The 24,815-nt window shown below is 39.3% G+C and overlaps 2 protein-coding genes across 10 annotated transcripts in view; one reads left to right on the plus strand and one right to left on the minus strand.

Annotated features, from left to right (window-relative positions):
• Positions 1 to 21,362, minus strand: atosb (atos homolog b). 9 transcript variants are annotated; one of them, XM_084114606.1, is made up of 11 exons: positions 21,024 to 21,362; positions 15,269 to 15,426; positions 9,341 to 9,519; positions 8,486 to 8,659; positions 6,441 to 7,744; positions 4,898 to 4,956; positions 4,710 to 4,809; positions 4,104 to 4,262; positions 3,867 to 3,935; positions 1,374 to 1,561; positions 1 to 894 (listed from the first exon to the last, which is right to left on the minus strand). In XM_084114606.1, exons 5-11 carry the CDS (start codon positions 7,527 to 7,529, stop codon positions 741 to 743), a joined length of 1,818 nt encoding a protein of 605 aa, XP_083970732.1. In that variant the 5' UTR covers positions 7,530 to 7,744; positions 8,486 to 8,659; positions 9,341 to 9,519; positions 15,269 to 15,426; positions 21,024 to 21,362; the 3' UTR covers positions 1 to 740. The 9 variants fall into 9 exon arrangements, with proteins under 9 accessions (XP_083970732.1, XP_083970729.1, XP_083970734.1 ...); XM_084114603.1 differs by having other exon boundaries at positions 8,478 to 8,659; XM_084114608.1 differs by having other exon boundaries at positions 8,482 to 8,659; positions 21,024 to 21,343.
• Positions 21,363 to 22,699: 1,337 nt separating this feature from the next.
• Positions 22,700 to 24,815, plus strand: part of LOC311083067 (uncharacterized protein) — a gene marked incomplete at its 3' end in the record, with an annotated part of 45,986 nt that continues 43,870 nt past the window's right edge. The window contains exon 1 of the mRNA XM_084114318.1: positions 22,700 to 22,841. Coding sequence (XP_083970444.1) covers positions 22,820 to 22,841 — 22 coding nt within the window. The 5' untranslated portion in view covers positions 22,700 to 22,819. The remainder of the gene's footprint in view (positions 22,842 to 24,815) is intronic.

Below are 24,815 nucleotides of genomic sequence, written 5' to 3' on the forward strand. Positions count from 1 at the left end.
ATATTGCTTTTTTTCTTTTCTTTTTTTTTTTTTTAAGACATTTGCGAACATAAATACTACAGTTTGTTTTCTGCTCTGATGTTGGACTGTGCAGAAGAAGTTGAAATAGCAATGTCCTACAAACTGCCCTTCCAAAATGAGAAAATGTCCAAAATACTGAGGTCTATTCCCTTCTTTACAACCAATGCAGATACTGAATGGATGTACTTTCAGTCCTCTGTTCCGCTGGTCTCTTTCTTTCTAGAACATTCTTATCCCCTCCAATGAGCAAGTTACTGGTGGTGTCCATTGTTGAAACTTCAATCTTGGCCTCAGAAGTCTCCTTTTCCAAATGATTTGCTTGCATATGTCTATCATACTGTACCTCTTTGTACATCCAATCAGTCCTCTTTAATCGAGGAAGTCCTTATCTACTGATGGTCCCCAACATTTTAGACTGGGTTGGTGGGCATGTTTACAACTGGTCCACAGTGGGCAGGTGCAGGCAGAGTGAAGGGCAAAGCTTAACTGTTTAACGGCACTAGAGGAAAACTCAATTTAGTCACAAGGCATGCATGTTACACACTCAGTTCTAGAGTTTGCCCTCAAGAGGGTGTGATATCTGTGTGTATGTACATACATTTGTCTGTGTATGCATGTATGAGTGCAAGTGTGTCTGTGTTCAAGTGTACAGGGGTCTCTTGTCTTGCAATCTTTATTAATGCGGTCCTTCTGCCCCACTGCAGCAGGGCATCACAATCTCACACTCTGGGGGAGTATTTGGGGTTTCTTGGCACCTCGGTGAAAGATTTCAGCTCGTAAGGAATCCCAGTGTCCACCTCGATGGACTTGCGGGAGAATAGCAGCCGGATATCATTGTGCAAGTAGATTTTCCCAGATTTTGAACTCTGGAATCTGAGATGTGCAAACACAGAAGAGAGGAAAAACAGGTTTATTTTGCTTCATTTACCACTTATTAGAGGTAAATAACCTACTAATTACTTTTATGATTCTCTATAGATAGAATATGTTTAATACAGTTATTTAGTTTTAAGTTAGTTGCAAACTAGCCCATATACACAACTGTTCTCAACGTGGATAATAAGAAATGTTTCTCGAGCATCAAATTAGCACATTAGAATGATTTCTGAAGGATCATGGGACACTGATGGCTGCTGAAAATTCAGCTTTGCCATCGCAGGAATACATTACATTTCAAAATATATTAAAATAGAAAACAGTTATTTTAAATAGTAATAATATTTCACAATATTACTGTCTTTACCATATTTTTGTTCAAATAAATGCATCCTTGGTGAGCAAAAGAGACTTCTTTCAAAAACCTTACCAACCTTAAACTTTTGAACAATAGTGTACATCCTGTCAGCATTTACCTGAGGTGTATCAAGTAGCAGAGAATCTTCTTCCTGTCAGACAAGGAGCCCTCCTGCCCCTCCACCTCATCCACAGGCACCAGGAAGATACGATGGCGCAAGAAGGTCATGTGATTAACGGGCATGTCCCCAAAATTATACGTCACCAAAAACATTTTAACCACAGTCTTATTGGGGTTAAATAAGGTCTGCAAAAAGACAACAATACAATGATAGTTCAAACAAAGGATTATAAGAAAAAATTATAGAAAAAATGTATATATATATATATATATACTGCTCAAAAAAATAAAGGGAACACTTTTTAATCAGAGAATAGCATCAAGTCAGTTAAACTCCTGGGATATTGATCTGGTCAGTTAAAGCTGCCGTCGGCAACATTTTTTTGATCAAATTCAGTGAAATTGACACTATAATCCGACAGAACAACATAACTAAGTTGGTTTTAGAAAAAAAACCCGAGCTTCTAACTCCACCTGGAGCATGTTATTTGTTTTGCAAAAATCCACCGCTCCCGCTTCATCAGGTCCAATCAGCGCAGGGGGGTGTGAGATCTGACTGTCAATCACAGTTCGTGCACACGCCACAGATCCCCCCTCGCTCGCGCAGACGCGCACATTACAATATCACATGCACACGACACGCCTGAAGTTCGCCTGAAGATTGTACGAAGCGTGATGGCGGAGAGAAAATCTACTAACAAGCTTCCAATTCCTCGGTTATTGCTATCTATGGATAGATTAGCCAGGGCAGCCTACCTCCGAGTCCATGGTGTTGATCGATGCTGAAGAGACGGACGCGTTCACAGAAAATCAGGTACACACGCACTGACGATGGGCGGGTGCTCGTTGGTAGTGGGGGAGGGGCATGAGAGTTGTAAACATTCAAAATTTTGGCTAAGTCCACTCAATCTGCCAGACTTGCCGACTGCAGAGGGGGTTGGTAATCAGTTTCAACTGCTTTAGTGTTAATGAAATTAACAGCAGGTGCACTAGATGGGCAACAGTGAGACAACCCCCAAAACAGGAATGGTTTTACAGGTGGAGGCCACTGACATTTTTTCCCTACTCATCTTTTCAGACTGTTTTTCACCAGTTTTGCATTTGGCTAGGGTCAGTGTCACTACTGGTAGCATGAGGCGATACCTGGACCCTACAGAGGTTGCGCAGGCAGTCCAGCTCCTTCAGGATGGCTCATCAATACGTGCCATTGCCAGAAGGTTTGCTGTGTCTCCCAGCACAGTCTCAAGAGCATGGAGGAGATTCCAGGAAGACAGACAGCTACTCTAGGAGAGCTGGACAGGGCGGTAGAAGGTCCTTAACCCATCAGCAGGACCGGTATCTGCTCCTTTGTGCGAGGAGGAACATGATGAGCACTGCCAGAACCCTACAAAATGACCTCCAGCAGGCCACTGGTGTGAATGTCTCTGACCAAACAATCAGAAACAGACTTCATGAGGGTGGCCTGAGGGCCCAACGTCTTCTAGTGGGCCCTGTGCTCACTGCCCAGCACCAGGGAGCTCGATTGGCATTTCCCATTGAACACCAGAATTGGCAGGTCCGCCACTGGTGCCCTGTGGTTTTCACAAATGAGAGCAGGTTCACCCTGAGCACGTGACAGACAGGAAAGGGTCTGGAGAAGCCGTGGAGAATGTTATGCTGCCTGTAACATCGTTCAGCATGACCGGTTTGGTGGTGGGTCAGTGATGGTCTGGGGAGGCATATCCATGGAGGGACGCACAGACCTCTGCAGGCTAGACAATGGCACCCTGACTGCCATTAGGTATCGGGATGAAATCCTTGGATCCATTGTCAGAACCTATGCTGGTGCAGTGGGTCCTGGGTTCCTCCTGGTGCACAACAATGCCCGGCCTCATGTGGCGAGAGCATGCAGGCAGTTCCTGGAGGATGAAGGAATGATACCATTGAAGGGCCACCACGCTCACCTGACCTACATCCAATAGAACACCTCTGGGACATTGTGTTTCGGTCCATCTGACATCACCTGGTTGCACCTCAGACTGTCCAGGAGCTCAGTGATGCGCTGGTCCAGATCTGGGAGGAAATACCCCAGGACACCATCCGTCGTCTCAGTATGAGCATGTCCCGACGTTGTCAGGCATGCATACAAGCACGTGGGGGCCATACAAACTACTGAGAACAATTTTGAGTTGCTGCAATGAAATTTCAGCAAAATTGACAAGCCTGCTGCATCATTTTTTCACTTAGATTTCCGGGGTGTCTTTGAATTCAATCCTCTGTAGGTTGATTATTTTCATTTCCATCAAACGATGTGGCATCCTTTCGTTCATAACACATTACCCAGTCCATATTAGTATAGATATCCAGCATGATATTTTTCCCCATTGAGATCTGATGTGTTTTCAAAGTGTTCCTTTAATTTTTTTGAGCAGTGTATATATATATATATATATATATATATATATATATATATATAAATAAATAAATGGAAAGAAACAGAAAGAGAGCCCACCACTTGAATGGTCCCTGCTTTGGGTACGCTGTATCCTTTTTTTCCAAGTGGTTCTAGCAAGATCACCCCCTAAACATGGCAAATAAATATGACATTTAAAATGCATTTTACAAAAACCTCTAAATTCACTAGGCTAGGTGCATGCTCATTTTAATACATGGGCATTTTACAAGTGCTGAGAAAGAATCCTCTAGCGTAACCGCATGGATTCAACATGCAAAGGTAGTAAGTATATACCAGGAAGGGAGAAGGGGCACTGTGCTCTGAGGTGTCATAGTAAGTCACTTGCACAGGCAAGGTTGCATGCTGTGGGCAATAGGAGCCGCTAGCCCCGATCTCTGCTGTGAAGCCCTCGATCCGCCCAGATGGAGTAAAACGGCCCTTCAGAATTGACTCCTTCAGACAAATGCACAAACAAAACCCAATCAGAAATGCATTAAAACATTAGTCACTGTTTTATAGCTGGGATATACTACACAACTTTTAAAATCTTTACACATTTTAAAACAAAATAAAATGTGGGCATCATACTTGCCGACTTTGTACATAGAGGAAAAACCGGGCATTACACTAAACGACTGAGGATCACACACTACCAGACGTTCAAGTCATTCCAAACACAAACAGAAACATGCACCTTGTTACTAGGAGACGCATGACAAATGAAAACAATATAAATCAGCTCAAAATATCCAACATGTTTGATATCCTCCGACTGGGTGAAATCATAGTCTGAAGCTTTCAAAAATACAATTATTGGAGTCGGAGCCCATCATACACTGTGCTATTTCTATCTATCTAAATCTATATTGATTTAGTATTTTATTTATTAGCTTAGTGTACCTCAAAGTTGCCAAGAAGAGGTCTGCTAATGGAGGACAAAGAGGAGACTGAACTACAGGAGCGACTGGTGTCTGTTCTGCGTCCACTGCGCAACTGTCGACTATAACAAAAAGTAACACACAAATTTTTATATTAATATAATACAATAAAATAGTTGTTTTGAGACAAAATAAAAAAAGATGACTTACGATTTGAGTCGACTCCCTGCTTTGAGCCTTCTACTTGATCGCGAACAGTCTGTAGCAGTCTGAAAAGGAAGTTTGAAAAAGATGTTACAACTAATACCAAGTTTTTCTTCAATAATCTGTTTAAGAAAAAAAGACTTGCATCAGAAAATAATGGCGAACTAATGTCGAGGTCCATTTTTTTTTATCATATAAAAACAGGCTGCTGATAAACGTGTAACTAGATTTAAATCTCCTCATGACAATCAACAAAAGAAAAGTGTTTGAGAGATTTGAAAGATAACATATTGGGAAAAGAAGGCCCATTATGACATCTGAAATCACATTCAACTTTGAATGCTGAACATTCTAATGTCAATGGGAGATTTCAAACAAACAAACCAAAAAAGACTGCAAGTACTTACAGATGAAGATGTAGCTGCAATATCACAGTAGTCCATAATATCATTCTGATAATAGTTATTAAATATTATCATTAAATATCAGCTAGACTTAACTATAGACTGTGTATAAAACTTGTACATTTTCAGATAGTCTGCTCCTTTATTTCAGTCTATTCATCTCTTTGTTTCTCTATACTAAACCTCTGTTTGTTCCTTCCTCTTTGTGATTGTCTCTTCTTTGGCCTGTTTCTATGATCATTTCTCTGTCCTTCACGTTCTCTTTTATTCTTCCCTTCAGTCCTGAGCTCAGCCTTCGAGCACTGACACCGTCGTGATGAAAGTGACAGTATATGAGCCTCTGTAGTCCGTGTAACCCCTTTCACCCAAATTCGCTCATTCTGGAACTGAATTTGGCCAGAACCTGTATGTGTATATGGTTTAGGTCAGGTGAGGCAGGTCTCACCTCTTGAACAATGGCTCTGTCAATGGGCTTTGTTCTGGAGTCCCAATGCTTTTTGTACTGCAATGGAAAATTAAGCACACATATTCTAAAATCTCTCACTTTCTCACTCCCAATATGTCTTTTATCCATCCGACTAATCACTTTTCATCATGACTCTGTCAGTAATAGGTAGTAGATTATTCCCGCCCCTTCACACTTACATGCACGCATTGCCTAGAAAACGTTTCTCAGCACCTTAATCAGCACCTTTCCATCTCCATTCCTATTTGTAATCATTCATAATGTGGAAACATCTGGTGTGTTTTTTCCCCCTTAAATTATGGCTTTTACACATGACTCACATTCAATGCATCTCTCACAATGTGCTGTTTTTATCTTTACATGAAAAGCATTGCAAACACTAGTCAGAAATGATTGTACCTTATTATTTTTTTATTCACAGAGAATTTCTAATGATTTTATGCTCTGAATGCCATGATATCCATTTTGTTTTCCATCTTGCTTTATGAATGATAGTAATGTGCTTTACTAATTGGCTACACATTGAGTTCATTTTAAAGATGTAAGGGTCTTTATATAATTGGATTACGAGGCGCAAATAATCTAAGCTGGTGGTTAAAATGTAAGTTTGTATATCTAGCTGCATTGTAAAGTCATGTGGAAGGGCCTTCAGTTTAATTTCTAGTTATTTGCATCTCACCTTGGTGTGCTCTCTTGCTGAGGGTAGTAGATGATTCCAGAAGGGTGCACCCTTGGCATCAGTGCTGCGACAGGACGCTAATCCGAGCCCAGGTGCCAACAATGCCAGCCTACTGCGTTTTGATGTAGATGGACCCTCATCCTCTGAGCAGGACTCCCCTGTATCACTGGAGGAGAGAAGTCTTTTCTTCACTGGACAGGAATTGGATGATCCTGGTATCTGGCTATTTGCTTCCCCTGGTGTTTTCTCAAGAGAGCTCAGTCCATTAGAGGAGGAGGAGGAAGAGGAGAAGGTCTTTGTCTCCAATGGTGGAGGAGAAGATTCGAAAGTTGTCCCCCATTCAACAGCTTCAGCGGGTGTTGAAAATGGGACAGGTGCCCAACTGCTCTCTGTGGCAGACAACATACTCTTGACGTCCACAGAGTTATGGCCTTCGTTCTGTGGCTCTTCGCTGGAGCCAGCCGGGACGTTTCCTGCTGTGGAGGCCTCGGTCCTGGGAGTAAAGGTAGGAGGACTCCCCTCGCAGTGACCCCAGGTAGAGTGAGGGCCTTGGGGGTCCACCATTGGAGGAGATTTTGGGGACAGCGGGGCGAAGACGTCTGGGACAGGCCTGTCGTGGTTGTGCTGGGCTGGGCGGCGACCAGGAATTGGTGGATGCGAAGGGGAAAGGGGAGGAGACCTTGGGATTTCTGAGTCTCTGTGCTCAAGGAACGAGTTGTAAAAAAGTGGTTCCACCCCAGACCCACACAGCACCTCCCCATCGGACTCATCATCATCATCATCGTCCGGTTGGAAAAGACGCTTGTGGGCGACAGGGACCGACGTCCCCTCTAGGCTACGTTTCATGCCTACTCTGATGGGTCGCAGAGTCTCTTGATTTTCTCCAAAACCACCTCTTTGTGAGAGAATGGACAGCTGGTAGACCTTCTGCAGTCTGATCTCTTCTTCTCCAAAAGGTCTGGGAACTACTCGACGTACTCCAGGTTCAGGGCTCTCGCTCTGAGTGCTAGGCAGAGGCAGATCGCCATTCTGGGCTGGAAGCTCTACGGCCGGCTCTTTACGAGCCAGTTCCACGTGGATGTGACGCATAGTGACTTTGCTTGTGCTGGGTGATTGTTTCAAGGGAAGTTGTGCAGTGTTAAATAATAAAGACACAAGCTCTAGAGAGTTCTAGAATGTCAGAACAAGTGCAACAAGGCTGTGAAAGTGAAAGTAAGCTTCCCGTCTAGGTGGATGGAAGGCTGTAGTTTCCAAGGGTCAGTTATGGAGTTAGCACAAGCTGATTTCCACAGTGCACACTGCTTCTGAAGTACAACAAACAGGTATACAAGCATAAGCAAATTGATATGAAACACATTATATATAGTACACTAAAAATAACCAGCTCATTTGTTCATGAGCTCACCAGCTCATTTTTTTATCCATTTGAGAAAAGAGTCTTTTCACCCATTGAAGTTTTCACCTAACGATCGATCAGGTCTACACCACCCCTTTCCATCCGATGGACATTTCATTTGGATTTAACTTTTTTTTTTAATCCAACTGAGCCATCAAATTACAAATGGATTATTTAGGGGCATGAAATGTAGCTATTGTCATTTAGACAGTTAGTCGGCAGCTAATTACACTAAATATGTTTTTTTTATATATGTTAATTCATTCAGGAATCAGACCATCTATTTTCGCTGTATGGTTTTGATTCACTAAAAAGAACTGGCTCATATGAGTCAACTTTGGGAATCAGACTACACTGGTTTTATTGTGCGTTTCTGATTAATTAAAACGAAGAATTGGCATATATGCAGCGTTTGTGAATTTATGTCTGTTTTTGCTAGTTGTGCGCAAGGACAATGCATTGCCATTATTTCTTGCCACACAGGCTTTTTATCTCAATCACATTCAATACAATCTGAAAGATCGCATTCACAACTAAAGGGAGAGTAACAAAAGGGAGTGTCACTGCTATAAATTGGTGCAAGAAACACTGTCATAAAATACATTTATACAAATAAATGTGTGTATGACCATTTTCCTAACCTACGTGCCTGTTGGAGCCTGCAGCTTGGCTTCAGACCCTTCTACATCCACCCCTGCAGCTTCTGAGTTGTGTTGACCCTTGAATCTTGACCCTGTCCTTAGCCCCTGAATTCGCCCATCTCCAAAACTGCCCCTCTGATGCAAAAACAGCATTCCCAGACACACAGGCAGCTTACAGGGGCCTGACAAAAGAGAATTAGCAAGCGAAAATGTCAAAGAGACAATCAAGTTTATATAGAGACATAAAAACACTTCATAAAATGAAATGAATAAAATTTTGGACATAAACTCGATTTTTTTTGTGCTGCACTTAACAGATCATGTTAAATAGGTTTTAACACACTCAAGACACACCTAACATTAGGACTACTAAACTTTGACGACAGATCAAGCCTGCAAAACAATTACTTGGTTACCAGTAATCACAGGCTATGTTCACACTGTCATTCCACGTCCGGTTATTTGTGTATCCGATTGGAATCTGTGGAATCACACTGTGCATCACGACTGTTCAGATGCGATTTGCTTCTGCAACGTATTTCAGCATGTTTTCAACAACAGCGTCTGCAGTTTATGTTTTATGTGGCGTGAGAACATCACATAAACATAGGCAGAAAAGATACATGAAATTGGATCAGAGCAGTCAGACTGAAAAGGATTTCCAGAAACATGATTTGAATAGGATTTCAAACCACATTTGAATGCATCTTAAAACAGATTAGTAAAAACTGTATTTCATGGAATTTTTTGGCCATTTACACATGCTAAATATGATCAGATTCCAATTGGCTATGCACAAAAACAGATTTGGACTGGCAGTCTGAACAGGGCTATAGTATAGCCTATGCATTTAGTTTACTTACCAAGGGCAGAGCGTCAGTGAGGTGGGAGGGGCCTTGCAGAACGTGCCAATGAATAGATAATATCTCTCCTACAGCTCCACCCAGATAAGGCCAGCGGCCAATCACGCCTCCCCTTGGCTCCTGAAAGGAGTGAACTGCTCAGCGGCTGCATCCTGAGCCAGGCATTCCAGAGACACAACCTGTCAGAGAAAAGTGGTTAAATGGACAACAAATCAGTAACCATCCCACCGTTCAACCTGCACATGATCCGAATCAGTCATTGTAAACCGATTTTAAAGTCAAGTTTTCTGGTAAATTGCTGTCAACACATGCGCTGATGAGGTTAAATGTCAAAGCTCAAATTGATCAGTCATCTAGCTTTTAATTACAAAAGACATTGTTTTACTGGTCAATAAATCAATCAAACAAATCACACTAACAGGGAACAGACACAAAGAGCAATCATATGACTCACTAAACTCATTTTGTGCCATCTGATAAGGACACATGCTTGAACAGACTGTACTACATTGCTCTGACTGGCTCACTGTCTCTAGAGCTCAGGCCTGTTTGGGATCAAGACTGGCAGACAAAACACGGAGACGCACAACAGAACCTTTGTACTGTGTTGCATCAGAGAACGAGCAGTCCAGCTCATTAAAAAGACAAAAACAGGAACAAGCACTAGCCCTAAGTAATGGCTTTTGGGAAAACGCGATATAAGTGAGCATTATCAACTGAAGCTTAGCTAAATGCATGTAGTCTGAATGCGCATTAGCTGAAGGAATCTTTTTGTCCTTCCTTTTTCATTATCTTCAAGCAGCGCTGTGTATTAAAGGGGTAGTTCACCTAGAAATGAAAATTCTATTATTTAATCACACTCATGTTGTTCTGAATCTGTATGACCTCCATCTGTGGAACACACCAAAAAAAACTATTTTGAAGAATGTTTTAGATTTTTTATTTTTGGATGAACTATTCCTTTATAGGTCGGTCGAATGTGGGCCATTATTTACACCACTGTCTCGTGATCATATATATGTATGGTTAAGCTGTTTTCAAATTAGCCGTCTTAAGGATGCATACATCACATCCAAAGGGGGAAGAGAATGACAAATCCACTGCATTATGAAAATCATAATCTGAAAGGCACTAAAAATCATGAATACCACAAGAGAGCTCTGGGAGTGAAGAGGTGCCTAATCATACACTTCACATCAGTAGCGAGGCCAGAAATTTTAAAGTGAGTGGACCTTGGTGAAATAGGGTGGACCTCAATTGTGTACCACTTGGCCGCAAACTATCTGGACTTGCGTTTTTTTTTTTTTGTGCACGGAAACCTGCGTAAATGGGGCCGAGCAGGCGGTTCATCGAGTGTGGATAAATCAACCGGTAGGTTGCTTTCTCTGAAGGATGGGCTCTGGGTTGAGAGGAGGTCCTGGTGGATATGACGTTGTGGGCTGCTGGTCATCAGTTGATGTGTTTGTACTGTCGACATCGAGTGTAGTTACAGACTCTATTCTTGTTTTTTTAAAATATTTAATCAAAGATATCCGTTTCGACATGCTCGCCTTGTGAGTGTTGAATATTAGTTTAATTCACTAGCAAACGTAAACTCGTCTTCCCCTCCCCCAATACTTTGTGATTGGCTAAAACAGTACTACTAGCCTATTGATTGGCTGTCACAGTTAGGCTATGCATATCAAGACACTAAAATAATTTTTTATTTCTGAAACTTGATATGCAACTAAGATCCTATTTTTTTTGTAATGTAGCCTATGTGTGATTTGTTTTCTCCTTTCCCTCAAAAAAATATTTTGTGTCTCATTTGATTGGATGAACCAGCCATCAATCTGAGTGGGCCAGTGCCACCCTGACTCTGATGTAGCCTCGGCCACGGATTCACATATTTCATATACACCATACAATCAAAAGTTTGGGGATAAGATTTTTAAACTAGGGTAAGATTTTTAAGTACTTTTGAAAGAGGGCTTGTATGCTCACTTATGAAAAACACAGTAATATAGTGAAATATTCTTACAATTTACAAATTATATTTGAATGTATGTTATTCCTGTGATAGCAAAGGGGAATTTTCAGCAGGTGTTACTCCAGTCTTAAAATCATTCTAATATGCTTATTTTCTGCTCAGTAAATCTTTATTTTAATTATTACTTGCTATGTTACACCAATCTAATGTTGAAAATAGTTTTCTGATTAATATACATGTAGATCTGGTGATACACTTTTTTCAGGATTCTTTTGATCAATAGAAAATTAAAAAGAACAGTGTTTATTTGAAACCGAAATATTTTGTAGCATTATAAATGTATGTCTGTCACATCTATTTAATTAATCCTTGCTGAATAAAAGTTTTAATTTCTTTCAAAAAACTCTTACTGACCTCAAAATTTTGAACAGTAGAGTGACATATCTTGCGATGCACTGAGCACCATCTAATGAAGCTTAAGTATGTCAGTCTGATGGCTATAAAAGCACAAAATATAAAAAAGACAGAATGTTGAGGATTTGGCCTTTCCAAGAGAAGCATTTGCATTACACTGCTTGAAAGAAGTATTCAGTGGCCTCTCAAGGGAGGAGCTTACACTCTAAAAAAGTCTTTAAAAATAGGGCACAATGTACTGTGGTAATATGAAGGAATTTTCCATATCGATTTTTCGCCCATATTTTGAATTACACATTACATTGTGTTGGGTTTTAATTACCAGTACAGTACAGAAAATTACCAGTACCTTTTATGTTTTTCTATGGATTTTTTTTTTTTTTTTCTTATAGTGGTGGCATGTTCCTGAGCGTCTGAGTTCACTAGCAAAATTTAGGACTCAAATTATGGGCCTATGTGACCAATTTAATTAGACCATGGAGAGATGCAAAGAGATAGAGACAGAAATGAATACTGAAGGAGAGAGTGTTTTTGTGAGGTCACACAGCATAACTCCACCAAAGGCTTGGGGTTGAGGGTATTTTAGGCATCGCTTTGACAAACGGCTAACGGGGCAGACCTCACAGTGACATAAGATCTGAAATAAGATTCAAAAGGTCCAGACGTACATAGAGGACACCTAAAAACACAATCTGTAACAGCATTCCAGGACCTGATTCAAAACCAGACAGATACAAAACCAATGTAAATAACTGAAAACACAACAGACAAAGTACACTACCTTTCAAAAGTTTGGGTTCAGTAAGATTTGTCATTGTCAATAAGATATTAAATACTTTTTCAGTTTCCACAAAAATATTAAGCAGCCTAATTGTTTTCAACAAACAACAAATCAGCATGTTAGAATGAATTCTGGACTATCATGTGACACTGAAGACTTCTTTCAAATACATTTTTTTTTCATAGTTGGCCAAGCATATGGTGGTCTGATGCACATGATGTAAGACCCTCAGAGCCTGGCTGTGAATCTTTCGTCTCAGCATGAATAGAAGCCTAAACCCCAGGTCAAATACAGCTGACAAGACACACACCAGCTAACACACTGGTGTTACACACACCAACATGTTGCTCAGAGGGTAGGATGAGAGATGTAAAGTGTGTTTATTCAAAGCAAACGATGCCAGTGATATGACTACACACTTTCATATACGTAATGCACTCTTCAGCTATGCAACAAAATAGTCTATTTTTTTTTTACACATACTAATTTTACCAGTCATTATAATATTTATTGCAATCAACGACTGCATGATTTCATTATCAGCTTAGTCCTATTCCTGAACCTCTCTTGATATGGTTGCATCTACAAATCTAGTAATTCCATTGGAATGAATTGTTTTCCAGGTTATAATAACAATTCAAGGACACACTGAGAGCTAAGTTTATCCACTAGGCCTGTTAAAGAAAAAAGCAAGAATGTTCATCCCCCAGAGAATTCAATACAGAGCGGAAGAAAATAGATGGGGAAGCCAAACAACCAAGACTAACTTGGGTAGCTGTCAGCTTTATGGTGTTTTTCTGGTTACTATGTTAGCCTATCATTTAGGAAAAAGAAGTTGGCCAAGAATTAGTCAAGTCAATTTAATGTGTGTAATGCCTTTCATAATACAGCTAGTTTCAAAGCAGCTTTACAGAAAATAGTGTCTTAATGCCCTTAGTGAGAAATGAGCAATGGAAAAACCCCATAAGATGATTAGAAGAAAATTAAGGGGATATCAAGAACAAAATTATTGTATATAATCACAATGCAATGGAAGACATCTGTGTTATTCTTTAGTTATTGGAATTCTTGAATGCGCAGCTGCGCATCTGTTTGTGATGATTATGAAGCTGATGGCTATAGAATGAAGCAAAAATATTTCCTTCTTCACATTCTAGTTTCTCAGTTTCAGGAACAAGGCAGATAAGAGATGGAAGGACTCATAGAAACCAAGGGAAACTTTATGACTAAACAATCAAAAATGACATTGGAGCTTCATTTCAAACATTGTTTCCATGGTTGACCTCCGAGTCCAAGCAACATTCTGGGAATACAAGCTTTATTAAGCAAGCCATTCTCCCTATAGAGCCACCATGGAGCTTGTTTATCATAGCTATGAGCCTGATATAGCTAGTTTTGCTCTATATTTATGGATGTCAAAAACTCATCTATCTTCTACCTGTCAAGAAAGTATTATTTTTTTTACTTAAACAAACAATTCTTGATTCAGTCAAGCTAAAATACAGCTGAAAGAGTTTCTTCCCCCACTGAATCGTAGCGACATAATTAAGGCATGCATATACCCGCATGCATATACCCAACAGGTGTTATTCTTCAAACAGTAAAAACAATGAATTCATTCTCACCACGCATGTGAGAAAGTGAATCACCGAGAAAGAACATCTCATGGGTTTCAGTGTAGACCTCTACCCTTAAGGTACAGTGATGATGTGTGCAGCCTTGAGGTTTCTACAAAACACCTGGCTTTTTATAACAGAGGAAGCCACTAAATGTCATTATAAACTACAACAGGAACAAAGACTCACAAGCACACCTCCGACTAATGCTTATCTCTCCACAACTAAAAGCCTGTCAGTTTGCAAAACCAATAGCTGAAATATTATCTCTAGACACAGGATGGGGCATGATGTCATTGATTCATTCTGAGCATTGACAGATATGACAAGACAAAAAGAAAAAGCATGAGACAGCTTTTTTTCTTCTTCAAAGTTCTCTACGAAACTACTTCCTTTTCCACTTCCAATGATATATACAGCAAAATAAAGTTTTTAGGTTCAAATCCACATTAACTTTAAAAGCATAATTTATATGTAGGTGCTTAAACTAGTCATCATTTCTTTAAAGTTATCCACCATTTGCACCAGTATTCCACTGACTCATAAACAAACGTAAGCAAAACTTTCAGTTAAAATCTATATAAAGGGAAGCATACAATTTGTTTTTCACCATTTTAAAGTTTTCAACTAATTTGCAGATAATTTGAAGTTTTTTGGTGCATGACAAATAATTTTTTAAAAGTACAAATATATTCTAAATGTAGCCTCTCATTTAAATACAAGGGCATACAACGTGAATTTATAAGATAAAAATAATACACATTGAAAACATTTTGTTTAAAACAGTTTTAGATAAAGTATAACATGTCACAGCAGGACACTGATGTCACTGCTAAAGAAATGTCAATGACTCATAAACAATCTCAATAAAAAAAATAGGTTCTAAATATAATTGGGGTGCCTTAACTGGGTTTTCACTATTTTTACAGCTTGTAGCTAGTTTACAGTTCATTTAAATAGCATGTGGTGTAACAAATGAACTTTTAAAAGTAGGCCTACACTTATTCAAAATGTAGCCTCTCAATTAATACAAACTACATGAACAATACTTAAACAAGATGTTTACAATAGTTTTAGATGAAGTATGCCATGTCACTGTTTAAACCACCCATAGACAGTACAGAATTAATGTTAACCTCTTGACTCACCTCTCTAAGAACTCCAGCCCTTTCCTACACGTCCGTTTCTCAGTCCTCTCTGTCGGTGCTCTAAAGTTGTGGTTGTTCTTGCTTCAAGACTGTGAGGAGTTGAAAGGTTACTTGCATGGAATGATGAGGGAGTGCTGGCCTTTATTTCTGTTCCTCCCCTGAAAGGAGAGAGAAACATACAAGACTTAGGTCCAATCAAGGTTTCTTGTTCAAGCAGTCTGTAAAGGCACATCTCGCTGTTTATGCTCTCTCTGCACTGCTATTCTGGTATGCCCAACTGTGAATCTCTCTTTCCACCCTCCCGAACTCCCCCCCTCTCTCCCTCTTTCAATAACTCACACACAAAACCTCTCTCAGGCTCCCTTTGGCACATGCATATAAACTCTGTAATACACCCCCCGTTCCCCCCACCCCACCCCACTTTTCACTTTTCACTTCTAAATCCCCCCACCACCACCACCATCTCACACACATCTTTCCCCCCTCAAATAACTTCAAAACAATGAAAGCAGCTTTGGTATACCGCCTTTAGTCCTCCCTCCCTTCTTGTGCTCTCTCTTTCTTGTTGAATTTCTCACCACTTGTTTCTCTCTCAATCCTCTGCTTTGCCTTTCAGCCTACTTCCTCTCAGCTGGTAACTGAAGGCGTGCTCGCTTGCTCAGTCAGCACACAACTCATGTAAGAGTGGGGCCGGCTGTGCTGTTGTCTGATTGGTCATAGGGAGGGGGATCAGATGCCATAGCGACTGTCCTGATAGGTGTAAAGGTAAAAGGGAAACCTCAAAAGTCCCGCCCACCTGTTCAGCTTGTTTTGCAGAGGCAATGTATTCCCTCATAGAGTTTCAGTGAGTTATTGTGTGCATAAGTGCCAGCTTGTGTATGTGTGTGTGTGTGTGTTCTTGTCTAATGCAGGCATTCCAGAGCAACCCAGAGCGTTACTTTGGAGGCAAATATGCCAATGAAGAGATCCACGTTAATTTTAGTGATAACTTTAAAAGTTTGGGGTCAGAAAGATTTTACTTTTATTCAGCAGGGACACATCAAATTGAAAAAAAGTTAAAAAGACATCTATAAGGTTACAAAAGATTTCTATTTCAAATAGAAGAATTCTTTTATCAAAGAATCCTGAAAAAAAAAAGATTGTTTCTACAAAGATATCAAACAGCATAACTGCTTTCAACATTGATAATAATAAGAAAAGTTTCTTGAGCACCAAATCATCATATTAGAATGATTTCTGAACGTTCAGCGATGCCATCACAGGAATAAATTACATTTTAAAATATAAAACATTTATATACATAACATTTCACAATTACTGTTTTTACTTTATTTTTCCTCAAATAAATGCAGCATAAGAGCATAAAAGACTTTGTAATGTACACAAATATAGGCACAGTTCAGCATTCATACAAATGCATATGAGCATTCATTACTCAAATACTGTGCATTTAAAAAAAAAGAAAAAAGGAAAAGAGCTCAAAGGGGAAGTGCACAGCTGAGCGGATACGTCTCTGCATGAGAGTGTGTTATCTGCCCTTGCACAGAAACAGAGATTCTGATGGGTGTGAAGGGTGTGTGTGTTGTGTGTGTTTGTGTAAATGTGTCCGCAGGCAACATGCCACAGACCTCTTTCAAATGCATGCGCATCTTCCAAATAAGGAGAGGTAATTCCGCATGTACTTAAACGAAAGCATTAGCACATGCAGACACAGATTAATTTCATCTCTTTAGATGCAGTGAGTGAGGTAGAGGGGGAGGTTGTGGTGCAGAGAGCTTATGCTCTGAGTGTTTGAGGGTTACTTTGCGTATTGTAAAAGGGGAAAAGGTGTTACACCAGTCATTGCAGAGTTCTAATGTCTTGCAATGCATGGCGTTTAGTGAGCTTAAATTGAAAACATGCCTTGCAGAGACACACACGCTTCTCTTTTAAGAGCTCATGTTCCGTGCCCATATAAGGAATGTTTGGGGGCGTGGCTTGAGACATGAGCCAGCCCTCAGCTGGCCTCTGAGAACTCAGATATACAGAGTGAAGCATAACAGTACACACAAATACAAGTGCAAACAAAGATGCCTATACACACACTCAGTGGTGTTTCAGCGTAGATTTGGTGTATGATGCTGACAAATCACTGAAGTAGGCAACACTGCTCTCTGTCACATCTCCAAAACAAGTTGTATTATCTTTTAAATAGTTTCCCTGCAGCTATTCTGGATCTGAGCTGAAGCTGGGATCAACTGGTCAATAAGGGACTGTTAAAGCTCACAGCTATGTTCTAACCCTCCCCTTCCTCCATGTATCCCTTTTCAGTCAAAAAAACCCTCAAGCTGTCAAATTTGATTTTTTATTTTATACTTTTTTTCTATGTAAAAACTGGTGCTTGTCTTTTATAAATGGATCAAGACATTTATCTTTACAAAAGATTTCTATTTCAAATAAATTATGTTCTTTGAACTTTCTATTCATTGAAGAACCCTGAAAACAAAGTATCAGTATTTCCACAAAAATATTAAGCAGCACATCTGTTCAGATTAGAATGATTTCTGAAGACTGGAGCAATGACCAGCTTTGCCATCACAGGAATAAATGGCATTTTAAATATTTATTAAAATAGAAAACAGTTATTTTAAATTGTAACAATATTTAAATATCTAAATGATCAAATAAATGCATAAGAAACTTATTTCAAAAACGTAAAAGAAATCTTACTGACCTCAAATTTTAAACAGTAGTTTATGCAAATAACATATGAACAATAGAAAGGAAAGCATCATTGTATTGATCAAATATGTTTTGGTTTATCATATATATTTTTTTATTATTTTTATTTAATTACCGTATTTTATAATTATTTCTACCAAGGGAAATTAATATAATTTTCTTTAACTGTTTGAATGGCAACAGTGTGAGTGTTGTTACAGTAGGCATATAAAGTAACTGCTTAATTAACATTTAACAAGTTTTAAACAAAAAGTCTACATGCAAGGCAAATAACAGCACTTTAAACCAGAACTGAAGTCCCACAAGACTGACGCTATAATAGTCAGCTGTTCAACTTCCTGTTTTCCACTTCAATGAGCCAAGTGAGAACACAAAAGGTGCAATCCGGTGCTCTCTGCACAGATAATGTAAATACACAGGATGCGATTTCTGCTAGTCACACCTTCAATATGCTAACTTTTATACTTTATTCACTTTTGTTGTTGCGAAGAGGAAGAAAAAGAGACTCAAGACTACTCGAGAAAAGAGCAGAATATTCCAGAAGAAAAATGTGTCTTAACAGCTATTTAGAGGAACGGTACAGCAATCTTGTACTTGCACAATCTTTGAATGATCTGTGTGCATTACAGATCCACACCTCTATAACATACCATATGCCAGAGTATGCATGCTATAAATAGATCAGTAAAATTATAGCCTACCTAACAAAAGGCACAGAAACACAGTGAGGAATCAGCTGTGGAAGTCTGTATATGTCACTACAATGACAAAAACAGAGCTGATGCTAGATATCAAGGCTAGTCCCACTGTAGAGATTAGCAGCTGACACTGATGAACGAGGACGGTAACATGCCCTTGGTAATACGCTTTCCAAGGTGGGGGTTGTGGGTGACAAATTTACTTATCTGAAACAGAGTAAGGGCGTAATTAGAGAAAGGGAATAGATGGTGGAAGGTGGATTTGAGGGCAAAGGTGAAATGAAAGATAACTGCAGAGAAAAAGGGAGCTGGGATATGGAGGCAGAAAGATGATGAAAAGATATGGTAATGTGTTATTCTAGTACAAAAAGTACTAGACACACACACACACACGCACACACGCGCACACACGCGCACACACACACGCGCACACACACACGCACACACACACGCGCACACACACACGCGCACACACACACACACACACACACAATCCATTCCACACAAACTCCTGCTAACCTGCAATTAGCCTAGCAAAAGCAAAGTACTATACAAAGTACAGGACATACATCTTAGGCATTGCTAAAAATAGCCTGTTCTGTGGCAATACAGCAGAACTTCAGTATTTTGTAAAACAGTAGGAGTTAATATTGTAGTTTGGCTAAATCTAGTTTGGGATAGATAGATAGATATATATACACATACATATATACTGTAGCTACAGCCTATGGCAACATTCAAACTACTATTAATTCTTAAAATTAAGAGGCTAGTCATATTTAAATGAATGATTAACAGCCTTGCTTGTATCAGACCTGTGCACATGCACACACTTAACCCAGTGATACTGATCTGTGAAAAATTCCTATTGTTGAAATCCTTATCTAAGTCACCAGTAGAGTGGGTTTGGCTATCATCATGATTAACCATCCATGGCATCTCTACGGCTATTTAAAGTCAAGGTACAAAATGTTTCAAAAAGATGAGAGCAGATCAAATGTGCATACAGAGATATATAAACATGATGAGAGAAAGAGGATTTAGGGGAGATGTTGAATTGAAACCCCTCATTTAACATTTACACGTATCGGTTGCAGAAAAGGTGTCGCTTCAGGCCTTGAAGACGTATGCTAAGACAGCTCACACCGAATAACCATCCCCAACATGCCTTTGCTTCCTACACCAGCTTGACAAGCTTATCTTCTGATTTGCTGCAGCTATTCCTACCATGCATTTCCCTCACTAACCCAATGATGTAATACATACTTCTGCTGACGGGCACACAGAAAAAAGAGGTCACACAGCAAGGGCATTAAGGAGCTTTTCTGAAGCTCTTAATATTCAGACTTCAAGCTGGTGATAAAGGGCACATTCTACCTGCAGCTCTTTTGGGACATGTGAGCCCTTTACAGAGAGAAAGAGCCCACTCGGGGTCACTGCTGATCCTCTGTCCATCTTTTTTTTTCTTTTTCTTTTTTGGACAATAGAAATCACTCTGCAGTTTTCCATTGTGCCTTTCTATTGACGTCCTGTCTGGCATCAGTAATGAGCAGGATGGATGCCTGCCTCTTACATATTCTGCAACCTGTGTGCGCACACCCACCCACTGCCAAAACTCTGACACTGAATCCTGTCTTTCTCGATTTTATCTGATAATTAGGCTACAAGGACAACATAATATCTTCGCAGTGTAGTGTCAACAGCAGCCGATTCTGAAGCAAACAGGCAAACCTTTTCAAACTAAGGCATGATTCATATGGGCCCATGGCTAGGGGTGTAACATTACAGAAACAGAATCATGCACACTTCAAGCACAAAGAATGTAATAAATCAAAAAAGGACAAAAGAAAATAAAAACTAAAGGATAAAGAAGGAGAGGCACTGAGATGAGAAATGCCTGTGCCTTTTGCACTGATGAAAGTTGCCTTCAGTGGATGAAATAGCATGAATCAGACAAAGCAGAAACGCCCCCCTGCGCATGAACATACAGCAGCCCCTGTATGCATTGTGTGTGCAGACTGTGATTAATCAGGCATTTTCAATCACACGTGAGATCATTTCAAATACAATAGATGGAAAAGACCTAGGGGATCTTTATTTCAGACTGGGGATCATTTCATAATTTAATCTTAGATTTAAATAAAGAGTTTAGCTTAATAAGGTATAGCCTATACATGATTGACTAGTGAGATTGCTGAGGTAATTTACACATTAAAAATTCATCCTTCGTCATTATAATCTCAGATCCTTCGCATATGGTAAAATGAGACTGATCTATATATAAATGGTGAAATGAGAGTGATCTAAAGGAGGATGGTAGCACAAAGAGAACTCACCCACAGCAAACATATAACGATGACAATGACAAGGACTGCAGCAGTCAGCAAACTAACATTCCCATCATATCTGGAGAAAGAGTTTGATGCTATTTTAGACAGCAGGCAGGATCTCAAGATCTTCAGTGTAATCGACGTCAAACTGTCTGCGTTGATATCCCTCAGTGTAACGAATGTATATCTGACCGATGAGGGTACAAGATCCTGGTTTCAAAATGTCGACAAAGCTATTTTGATTGCCTTTCTTCTTCTTTCCACGTCCTATGCCAACGGGCCTTTGCTATTTTCTGCTTGGCTCTTGGTCCAAAGCCCTCGCCCATGAAATTATTCTGTCCCTTTAAAACAGTACTTCCGGGATTTGCTAAAAAATAACTAGGAGGAGGGACGTTCGAACAGCTGAAGGGCTGTCATTTAAGCGATTGGTCGCTTTCTCGTCCACGAACCAATAACAATTGCGTACTAATACTATATTTGAATAAATTTGAATAAAAGTAATATATTTCGACGAAATAGATTCTCATTGGTTGCGTGTCAGGCAACGTCTTACAAACCACGCCCCCGTACACGTGCTATCTGTTCCCTTTTCTCCGCTTTGGTGGAGAAACGTTTTTGTCCTATGGAATTATTTGTAATAAAAATAATAATTTTTCTATAGCGCCTTTAAAGGAGCTTCTCAAAGCGAAATATAAGAAAATGCAAGTAATGAATTCAAACAAAAGAGCAGGTGGATTAAAATAAACAAGAAACCAGCAATGATTAATACAATCATTTTTTAGAATTAATAATAATAATCAAACCAACAATAGGCTACTTTTCCCTAAATAACCCCACAAAATCATATTTCCTGTTCATTTGTTTTTCTGTTTAAAGTCGTTAAAACCTAAATCCATCAGAACTATAGAAATAATTTTAATAAAGCAAATAACAATTAAGCTAAACTTAACAACACTGGGTTTAAGAAAACTAAACAACGTTTAATCCTGAATTGGCCTTTTAATATATTCTGTACAGGAATTTGCATCTTCATACCGTTGATTGTGTTGTTAAATCAGATTGATACTTTTAATATGACTATAATTATGAATATAAATTCATTTAGATTGAATGATGAAGCAGCATATGATCACCACTAGATGACGCAATTGTATCACAACATAGGCTACATAAATCCAAGTCATAAACTCAAAAGGCAGCACCACAGTCTGATGTAAGAGTTTGTTACACTAAAGATGCGATTAAATCAGTAGAAATCAAACATTACTGTTCGTTTTTTCTTATTTTTTTCTATATTTTCTTTCGATTTAAAAATATTTTTTAAGAATATGCACATTGTTCTTGTCTCGACTAGAGCTGTAAAATGTCTAACTTTACACTTCATTAAATTGAAAATTCAAAACCTACAGTTAATTGTTGAAATCCACAGGGTATTTGTTTGTTTTAAATGATTATAATGATACAGATGTTGTAAAATATGCAGGTTAAAGAGGGCTTTACACACCTGTACGCGTACAAAATGTTATTCGACCCATAATCTTTTAGACCCGCCCACATTCTCCTTTTCCTTGAAGCCGATTGGTTCGTGCTCATGTCACTAACGCCATGGGTACGCCGAACAGTTCCCCAGGCGCGTTGCAAACACAGTCGGTCCTTCACTCTTATTTTTATGATGAATTTAAACAACTACGATTGTTTTTCGCAATTTCAAATATCATTTCGATAGGGGAGGAAATAAAGTGGCAAATGCCACAGGTGGTGATTAAGTCATAACTGTGTTGTGTTGGAATAAAATCTCAGCAATGTCGCTTCTGTGCGTGCGAGGTAAGTTAAGTGTTTGGGACCTTTTAATATTTTTCAGTTTTCTTGTTATTGCATTGTCTCACTTTTACTGTGTTTATGTGCTTCTTGAAATAGCGTGTGATATAAAATTGAAATGTGGGCTATTTGAAACCGGTTCACGCAACAGGTAACACTAACAGGTTATGATAAAAGTTATATAGGCTATCAAAAAAAAGGTGTGACTCTAGATGAACAAGTAAGTGTAACACGGACTCGTATGTTTGTTACTGTGGATTGGAGGCGACTCATCTTCTCTGTTAATGCGCTTAACGGGTTTTCCCGCTGCTGAATTGTCATGGCACCGCATATGCTGTGATCACCTGTCCGGCTGTCCTACTGTACTCTTTGATTGTTTGTGACACCAAGCACACATTTCCCCCTGGATTATTGCGTTTCATCCACATGACAGAATGGTGGGTGTGTTTTGGGGACTAAATTTGTGCCGAAAAAAAATGTGCAACTGTGATATTTGTGCACCTGTTGTTGACTTGACATACTTCAGTAGCCATCTATCATGTTTAAGATGAGTTTGAGTAGAATTAACTTTTGTCACTCGATTTAAGTGTAGCCTACGTTTATATCACATTTGCAAATAAAGCATTCGTTGGAGTTTTGTGGCTTTAATGAATGCCAGATTTGAAACCATTTAGTGTAACTCCTGAACGTTGTGTGTCAAATGCTCAGTATTTATAATACAGTGTACGAAAAATACTCGATTTAAATGGTTAGTCCACCCAAAAATGAAAGTTATCCCATAATTGACTCCCCCTCAAGCCATCATATGTGTATATAACTTTCTTCTTTCAGCCAAATATAATCTGAGTTATATAAAATAGTATCCTGGCTCTTCCAAGCTTTATAATGGGAGTGAATGGTACAATTTTTGAAGCTCCAAAAAGCACATCCATCAATAATAAAAGTAATCCATACAGCTTCAGGATGTAAAATAAAGGCCTTCTGAAGTGAAGCGATGTATTTTTGTAAGCCTGTTTATAACTTTATAAACCATAATCACAGGCTTCCGGTAACGGCCATACGTCAGTCTATTTCCGTCGAAAGAGTGACCTCTGACCCGACGCATGAAGGATGTAGGAGTAGCGTAAGGTTAGGTCAGTAGATGCCTCTCGCGATTCAATCAAATAGGGCTGGGCAACAAACTCAAGCTCCTCTTAACGAAATCCTCTGTCATTTCTATTTAAAAATTCTCGTTTTAGACTTCTAGCCTAATTCGTGACCACTCTTTTGTTTTGCTTTATCCTCTGCGCCATTGCGATTGTCAATATGTAATGACTAGAACTAGACTCGCGTACGGAGGTTACCGGAAGCCAGTGATTAGGCTATAGTTTATAAAGTTATAAATGTGGATATTTTAATTACGAATCGCTTCACTTCAGAAGGCCTTTATTAACACCCTGGAGCCATATGGATTACTTTTATGAAGGATGGATGCACTTTTTGGAGCTTTAAAAAAAGGTCTCTATACACTCCCATTATAAAGCTTGGAAGAGCCAGGATATTTTTTAATATAACTTCGATTGTGTTTGGCTGAAAGAAGAAAGTCATAGGCTATACACCTAGGATGGCTTGAGGGTGAGAGAATTTTTGTTTTTTGGGTGACCTAACCCTTTAAGTCTGCAATCATTTGACGCTTTGATGGCCACGGGTGTTTAATCGCAGGCTGCATTTATTAGCCAAATTAGTAAACTTGGAGGCAACTCTCTGCCAATGGTGTAAGATTGGAATGGGGCTACCTGTTTAGGTATGGTTAGGTATCGGTATTACTGTTGCTCATAGTTGGGAATTTAAACGAACCCCCAACCCTAAACCTTAAACTTTATTCTCCAATAGAATAAGAAAAAAATAATCCTCTACACTTGCATTAACCCAGTAGGCCTACCTAAACATGTGAATATCACAAAGACTTGAGGGCTCTTTTGACTTGAGCCTGTAAGTAAC

Source organism: Abramis brama (genome assembly GCF_963993115.1).
Source record: "Abramis brama genome assembly, chromosome: 5".
Classification (NCBI taxonomy): Eukaryota; Metazoa; Chordata; class Actinopteri; order Cypriniformes; family Leuciscidae; genus Abramis; species Abramis brama.